General features: G+C 38.0%; 1 protein-coding gene across 1 annotated transcript in view; it reads left to right on the top strand.

The window, feature by feature from the left end:
- The first annotated feature begins 1,576 nt into the window (after window positions 1–1,576).
- Window positions 1,577–8,800, top strand: part of SHC3 (SHC adaptor protein 3) — a 225,722-nt gene continuing 218,498 nt past the window's right edge. Inside the window, 2 exon segments of the mRNA XM_044657594.1 lie at window positions 1,577–1,637; window positions 1,640–2,118. Coding sequence (XP_044513529.1) covers window positions 1,577–1,637; window positions 1,640–2,118 — 540 coding nt within the window.

Below are 8,800 nucleotides of genomic sequence, written 5' to 3'. Positions count from 1 at the left end.
ATTAAATACAATTATTTGAAACCGTTTAAATGGCTTATATATTGTACCTAAAAGCTCACTGTTATTGGACAAATCCTCAAAATGACTTAATAATATGCTGTGGTGAGTCTCACTTATTTTGAAAGGAGGTTGCTCATTTTTTAAATCTATTTTTATTTTTTTGCCTTGATCTATCTGCTGAAAATTCATAAAGCTAATTCTATGTCAGAAATTAGTCTGGAATTTTTGAACCTGCACTGGATCTTTCCAATAGAGGGAATTTCCCATTTGTTCTTATCTGATGGAAGAAGGAATGCAAATTTTTATCTCAAGCTTGACATCTGACTCCTCAAGAGAAAGAATTTTCATGTGGATTGTATTTATAATGAAAGCATTTTTCTTCCTTACTGAATGCAGGATATCAAGATACAACTAAAAAGATATTTGATTTTTTTGATTTGGTTTTCTAATCATTTTAATGGTTTAAATAACAAAAACATTCAAATGGGATTGAGTTCCACTAAAAGTTCTTTGGAATGTATTTCTGTAGAGAAAAGGCATATCATTTCTGCAGCTTGTTGCCATATTTAAGAAATCTTTTTCTTTTGCCATATCAATTTGATTTATTTCATAAGGAAAAAGAGATTACTATAACTTATTAAGAAAAATAAGTGATGTGCAAAGGCCACATTTTCTTAAGATATTGCAGTGCCACATGACACTTCTTATGGATGTTTTGCTGTTTTGAGATGAGGTGCAATGGAGGGAAAGGAAATTAATTAATATTTTCTTTTCAACTAGTAGAGTATTTTCCTTACTTTTACTTTAAAATTATGTGAGCATTTTAGATCATCAGGGCTTGAGGAAGATCTTTTTTTTAAAAGTGCTTTTCATATTAAGTATTACTGTCAAATGCTTCTAAGGCTTATAAAGATGAATTGAGTGGGATAGGCTTAACCCTTAAAGCAGAATTAAAGATTTTTGGAAGTTAATTTAATAGATTAAACTGTTCTAATATAACATGAGCTTTGGTTGGGCATGTTACACTCAGATACTGGTTTTAATTGTGTTATCAAAAGAATGAAGGTTCAAGGAAGGTGAGAAATAAAAAAAAATAGAAGGAAACATTTTTTGAGAAAATGTGAAAAAGGAAATTAGAGGATTTTGAGAAGTGATTGATTCTGGTGTGCTGTAAGTGGGTGGATGTGCCTTTTTTTTCCTACAGGAAGTTGTAAGTGATTTGCTGTGTTCACTGAGCCTTTGTTGAAAAGGGTCTCTTCATTTGTGTGAATCATGCTTTTATTGTGAGAGACTTGGCAGCTAAGCAGGATTGGAATCTCTATCAGAAAACTGTTACTTTTCCTAGTCTAAGGAACCATAAGCAGTTTTCTTTTGTGGTTTTTGCTTTATTTTTGATGAAGGTGTGTGGAATAATTTTCTTCTTCTTTTCTTCCTTCTTTAAAGACATTTAATTGGGAGCATCCCAGTTTTATTGCCATTACTCAATTATTATGTATTGTCTGCTATGAGAGAACAGGTGTTTTCTGGGTTGGCATCAGCTCTGCCAAAACATGTACAGGAAACCAGATAGAAGGGCATGCGTCAACATACCAAGTATAACCGCTTCAGGAATGATTCAGTGACATCAGTTGATGAACTTACAATTTGTCCACGAACACCAGCAAGGTCTCAACAACTGACACAACCTCAGAAATATCATCCTCATATGTGGTCTCGTCCAAGGTTCTCCATAAAGACCAGGAGGATGGACCCACCACGCTTTGTACTTTCGTGCATAAAGTATCTCACTTGAAATTCTCCAGTTGCAGCAGCCTTTTGGGCATCAAAAACCTGCCTTCTGCAGTGAAGGACCTTGCTGTTTCCAAGTTACCTGGCAGCTTGAGTGCTCCTAGCTCAGCATCAGGCATTTCAGAAAACACATGTAACCTTGTCCCTGCTACTCTGTGTTCTCAGCAAAGCACAAGCAAGATGAGCACAGGGGAAAAAATTCAGCCAGAGGAGATGCATCTAGGAAGTGAAGTCTGCAATTCAAGTAGCATTTTTGTCAATATGCCTTCTGGAGGGTGGCTGTATTCAAATGAAAAGATCCTGGGATCTGGTGTGACGTTTGAAGTGAAGGTTAGTTTGTTTTCTTTCCATTTATCTTTTTATCAATGAAAATGTCTATGCTAGCTTTCTGGATTGACTGGTGAGGCTGTTGAGTAACCTAAAGAGTTCTATCATACCTACTCTTTACAAAAATTTATTCAGGCATTTAACTTATTTTGTGGATTAGATTTATCTACATCTGAGATGAGCAAATTAAGGTCCATTAGTAGTATACTTTTATCGTCTATTGTTTCTTGTAATTCCTTTAAAATAAATACTTAAACATGCTATGCTATTTAATGCACATATATTTAGCATTGATATTAATTCATTTTCTGTAGTAACTTTTTTCAAAATGTATCTTCTTGTTTAATTTTTAAAATTTTCTATTTTTCTGTTGCATTGTCTGAGATAATGATTGCTATTTCTATCTTTTTTACTTCAGTATAAATCCATTACATTAAAATGTAGTAGGTTTTTCTTGAGCTCCCTATTTTAACTCTGTATATATCTTTTTTTCTCATGTGTTTTTTGTAAATAAAACATTATGAAATTTTGCTTTCTAGTTTAGTCCACCCATCCAATGCCTTTTCCATTTATTTATTTTTTGGTGAGTTTATTGCATTTTTGATTATCAATTGTGTATTTCTCACTGCCTTATACATTTTCTATTCTTTTTTACCCCTTTAAGAATTTATTTCACTAATATTAATCCTTCCTTTAATCTACTCTCTTTCTTAAACCTCTTTTCCTTTGTCCCCTTTGCTCTTGTTTCCCTATTGAGTAAAATGTATTTGTGTACTAAACTGTATATTTATTCTTCTTTCTTTTGACCACTTCAGATGAAAATGAGGTTCAAGTTTTGCTCACTCTCAATTAGTGAGGTAATTTTCCTCATTCCTCATTTCTTTCCTTTTTCCAGTGAATTCCTGTTCTGCCCTTTCCATTCTTCTTTTAAGATAACCAAAATATCACAGAGCCACTCCTAATCCCTCTAAGACTCCCTCTGTGAGCACTGAGGATGACAGAATTCTGTGAACTATATGGATTATCTCCCTATATTAGAATATTATCAATTTAGTCCCATATAGATTGCTTGCTTGTGTTTATTTTTTTATGCTTCTCCTGACTCCCCCGTTTGTATTTTTTAAAGTTTCTATGCATCTTTGATATCTTCATCAAGAATGCTAATAAGTTCTTGATTTCATTAAAGATCTAATCCTGTTCCCCCCTGTAGTTTACTTCTTATAATATCATCTTCCAAGCTCTTCTTTCTTTTAGAAATGTGATTCCTAAATCTTTTGTGTTCCTTTATGTGGCTCTTAGGTACTTAATTTCTTTCTTCCTTGATTCTGGCTATTTACAGTATTATATTTTGATCTGGAAGCTCTGGATTTTAATTATAATGTTTCTGGGAATTTTCATTTGGGAATTTCTTTCAGGATGTCACTAGTGGATAATTTCCATTTCTATTTTGCCCTTTGTTTCCAAGAAATCTAGACAATTTTCTTTTGTGATTTCTAGAATTTATTTTTTTAGTTATAACTTTCAGGTAATCCAGTGATCCTTAAATTGTCTTTCTTTGATATATTTTCTAGGTCAGTTTTATTTGTTGCTCTAAGATACCTTACTTTTATTTCCTATTTTTTACCTTTAGCATTTCTTGTTTTATCATGTAGTCATTATCTTCTATTTGGTCAATTCTGATTTTTAGGAACTTTTCTTTCTTTGGTAAAGTTTTGAACCTCTTGCTTATAACTGGTATTTCTCTTTCCAAATCTTTCTTCCATTAATCTCATTTATTTTTCTATTTTTATCCTCTAAGGCTCTAATTTGGCTTTTAAAATCATTTTTAGCTCTTTAAATATTTTTGGGGGGATTAATTTAAATTTGCTTTTTATTTTAAATAAATTATTTCATCTCTTCCAAGAATTCTGGATAGACTGATGCAAAAGTTGTGTTTTTTTTTTTTTTTTGAGATTTATAGATGTTTTGGATTTATTCTCATCTGGGTTTGTGCCTTGAGCCTAGTAGGATTCTTTTTTTTTCTTCTCTTCACACTTGTTCAGCTTCTTGACTTGAGACTTTATATGCTGCATACTGCACACTTCTGGGGCAATTTTTCTGGACTTGAGTTTTTTTTTCCTCTTAGGTTTTTCTCTTGCTCTGAGGGGGGAAATTTTGCTTTTGTTATTATCTTAGTGTTATAGGCAAATTTATAAGGTAGGATATAAAGATAGGTAAAGTGGATATGTAGCAATGCACAGGCCATAGGAGGTAAGATCTTAGCTGAGTGACATGGACATTCTGGTGTAGAATGCGGCAGTAGCTGGAGAAGGTGGTTGAGTGGTAAATTTTCAAGAGATGAAGTAAGGAGCTTGGCAGGTGGGATCCTGTTATCTGTCTGTATTCTGAAACTTTGGAGACCTTGGGTGTTAATATTAAGCAAGTGCTTAGTCTGAGGAAAGGACAAGTCACTATAATTGGGTGGACCAATTACAGAGTACCTTTAACCTTAGTTTGTGGATTTATTAGCTGACCAAGGATTTGTTCCAGTATCTGTACCATCAAGGATTCAGCTTGGAGCAGTATCTCCTATGGTATAAGAAATTCCCTTGTCTCCAAAGCCCTTAGCAGCCACTCCTGTTCCAGCCAGACTGTGTGTGTCTGTGCCAGAACCAGAGAGAAGCCAGCCATTCTAACTGACAGTTGGCTGTGCCCTCTTTATTAGTTTAGTCCAGTGATGGGTAAACTATGGCCCTGGCCAGATGTGGCCCCCTGAAATGTTCTATCTGGCCTCATGGCATTATTCCTAATCTTATGAATACAATGAGTAAGATACAATACAATGAAACTTGGAAAGAATTGTCTTAGAAACAGACTGACAGATGAGCATTTCCTTTCCTTTTGCCCCCTCTTTAAAAGGTTTGCCCATCACTGGTTTAGTCAAACCCTCTCCCACCTTCCTTCCCTTTGTTTACTCCTCCACAACCAACAAGGACCCACTTTTGTGTAGTTCAGCCCCTGGCTAGAGTTAGAGAGACAGTTAGTCTCAACTGCCACTCTCTCAGTCCTGTCACCACTCATTCCCAAGCTCTGTCTTTTATTTGTGGGAGTAGGTGTGATTCCCTTGTGTTATTTGTGTCCTGGCAGTTAACCAACTTGCCCCATCATTCCTCCTTCTCCCAAGTGTTTTACTTACTGCTATACTAGTATCTTGGTAATAGTTCATGCTAGAGACTTGTGAGTTGCAGTGCTCCCAAAGTGATCATATCCTGGGCAGTCTTATCATAACCCTTCTGTTCTAGGTCCTACAAGTTCCTGACCTTCATTTGGGTTTGCACTGCACTTCTGTGGAAAGCTGGTAAGCACATTGGTTGAAAGATCCAGTAGGTTTTTTATTAGACTCAGGGGCTATTAGCCAGTTGGAAAACTCTGCATATTCAGAATGACAAAACTACATACATGCTTCCCTTTGTTCTGGGATTCTTGCTCTGGTTATTTCTTTGCAGTCTTCAGACCAGGTTGGAGGCTAGAACTGAGACTCTGTTTAGTTACTGAGACTTCATAACTACCATTTGTTCTGTTAGGGTCCGAATGGATCGCCACCCAAGGAGCACACAGAGACAATGCAATCCAAACAAAGGGAAGTCTTTATTTCTAGTGCGCGCTAGGGGAGCTTAGCAAAGGAGTTGGGGGGGGGGCATAGTCAGAGTAAAGATTATATATGTTTGGGGTGGAGGGAAACTCAGGGGGTGGCGGGACAGGTGGCGGGTAAAGTCTGGGCTGGTTAGGTTAAGGGGGGGGGTCAAGGGATGGCGGGTAAGGTGGCGGGTGTTGACAGACTCAGGGGTGCCCTGTAGTTCCTGAAGTAGCCTTTGTAGTTAATGGTTTTTGGCTGTCTCTCCAAGCATGTAGGGTCTTTATGCTACATTTGGGAGCCTAATAACACCCTATTGTTAGTGACTATGGATTTCTCTAAGACATCCTAACCTGTTAGTAACTTTAGGTTTCTCGGAGCCATCCTGATCCTAGCTTGTGTTTGCTTGTGGTTGCTTTGGGATTCTACAGTTTCTTAAGTTAATTCTAGACCTGTAACTGCTCTCATATTAGGACTCCAACATTATAGCTAAATCCAGAGCTTTCAGACCAAAATAAAATACTATACACAGCTAGAAGATCCTCTCCTCAGTCTATCTTATACCTGTGACCTTGAATTGGATAATGAATGATAAATATGACACATGGCACTTTTTTTTGGCTCCTGCACAAACTCAGGGTCTTTTTGTTGGGATCTGGGACCATTTCTTTCCCTGTGCATAATTTCAATCAATTATCTTTCAGTCGCTGTATTCTGGAATGCTCTATGCTGACATGTCCTGGGTGAAATCCCATTTGTCAGTATCCATTGACCTTCCAGACTGTCTCCCTATGCAGATTTGGATTAGAAATTTTGTATGACTATGTTTTTTACTTGGATTTCCAAATCACAACTCAGTCTGGTTTGTTTTCTAAATTTTTGTATGTTGGAGATCTAAATTATAGTTTCCTGTTAATCCACAATCCTTGCCTCACTCATTTTCTTATGTCTTTCACTTTATTTGTCAACTTTAAGGTACCTTAAGGTACGTTTCATATGCATATTATTTTTATTTTATTTTTTTATTGATTATTCCTGTTGACTCCTTAGGAGCATAGGGCCGCAACCATCTCACGCCAACAGACTCTGTTCTGGGCAACTTCCCCCAGCTGGGCCCATGTCATTCCGACCGTTTTTGTTTCATTTTCAGCAGATCTTCGCCAGGTCTGTTTTGGTCTTCCAACTTTCCTCCTCCCTGAAGGGTTCCAGCTCAATGCTTGTCTGGCTACGTTGTCTTCCGGTTTTTGTAGCGTATGTCCTATCCATCTCCACTTACGTTTCTTTATGTCCTGACTAATGGGGTACTGGATTGTTCTTTCCCAGAGACTAGCATTGGAGATCTTTTCAGGCCATCTGATGTTCAAGATGTGACGTAGACATCTGTTAACAAAGACCTGGAGTTTGTTGGTGTTAGCGCTCGTCACTCTCCAGCTTTCTGATCCATATAGGAGGACGGTCTTTACTTTGGTATTGAAGATTCGGAGCTTAGTGACGAGGGACAGTGCTTTGGAGATCCAGACAGACCGCAGGGTGTTGAATGCCTGTCTGGCTTTGTTGATTCGGTTTCTGATGTCCTCATCTGCTCCGCTGTCCTTACTGACAATGCTACCCAAATAGGTGAAGTGGTCCGTCTCCTTGATGTTTTCTCCCTGTAGTTGGATTGGTAGGTCCTGTTTGCTGTTGACTGTGATCACCTCGGTCTTCTTCTTGTTGATCTTCAGACCTGTCTTCTCCGCTTCTTCAGAGAGACGTGCAAGTTTGGCTCGCGCATCCTGCTGCTTGTGAGAAAGGAGACAGATGTCATCCGTGAAGTCAAGGTCCTCAAGCTGTTTGGTATGAGTCCATTGAATGCCCGTATTGTTGTCCTTGGTAATTCTTCTCATGGTCCAATCTATGACCATCAAGAAGATAAGGGGCGAAAGCATGCAGCCTTGCTTCACTCCGGTCTTCACTGTGAAGGGAGCCGTCAGTTTCCCATTATGGATGACCTGGCAGGTAAAGTCTTCGTATAACTGCTGGATGATGTTGATGAGCTTGCATTCATATGCATATGAATCCCTCTAATTATTAGTGATTTGATGCATTATGTTAATAGCTTATATTTTTTCCTTTGAAAGTTGACTTCCTATACTTTGACCATCTACTAAGGAATGCTTGTTGTTTTTATAAATTTGAATCAGTTTCTTGTATGATATATGAGAACTTGCATTTTTTATTTGAACAAAACTTTTTATTCTTGATAAAATAAGTGCTCTATGTTAAATTTTTAAAAAGTACCAGAAATTTTTATAAGGCACAGCAATAAAGTTTACTTTAGCAATGTGAGACAATGTGATGTTTGGAAGTTCTAACATGCCACTTTAATTTACATTTACATTGAATGAGGTTTCTTACAAATGATAGTAGTTTACCACTCATTACCCAGGGCCATGATGGTGAACCTATGGCATGTGTGCCAAAGCTAGCACTTAGAGACCTCTTGGACTCATGCAAGCCCCGTCTTGGCTGGGCTGGGAGGCTGGCCCCACCCCCAAATGCAGGGGGTGGGGCATTCTAGTCTCTCTCCATTGTTGCAGGGCTAAGTTTAGCCAAGGTCCACTCATCCCCAGGTGTGGCCACATCTCCACCCCACCCCCCACAATAGTTCTTCTTTTGTAAACAAAGAATTGATTGGATCCAGACCCTCCAGATTGCACAGACCCTAATTAAAATAACCCTCTGAGCAAATCTAGGGCTGAGCCCCATTTACCAAACCATAAGGGAATATGTTAACATCCTCCCTAATCCTTCAAAGCAGGATGGAGATAAATCACTTACTCAGCCCAAATAGTGAGATGGGAGGGATCCAACCAGCTAACATCTCAATGGGAGGGTCCTCATCTAGCCATTCTATCCACCCTCAGATATAAAACTGGTAGGGCAAAATACATGGATTTACATCTCTTGCATTAAACCCTTTATCCCCCCAGAAATAGGTGGCAGAAGAGGAGGTGGGGACACCTTTTCCAGTGATCAAGAGGAAGATCTCAAATAACACCTTCAGGACATTTTCGAATAAGTAATCCCCTCCCC

This window comes from Gracilinanus agilis, chromosome 1 (genome assembly GCF_016433145.1).
Source record: "Gracilinanus agilis isolate LMUSP501 chromosome 1, AgileGrace, whole genome shotgun sequence".
In the NCBI taxonomy this organism is placed as follows: domain Eukaryota; kingdom Metazoa; phylum Chordata; class Mammalia; order Didelphimorphia; family Didelphidae; genus Gracilinanus; species Gracilinanus agilis.
This window is presented reverse-complemented; position numbering and strand designations above follow the sequence as displayed.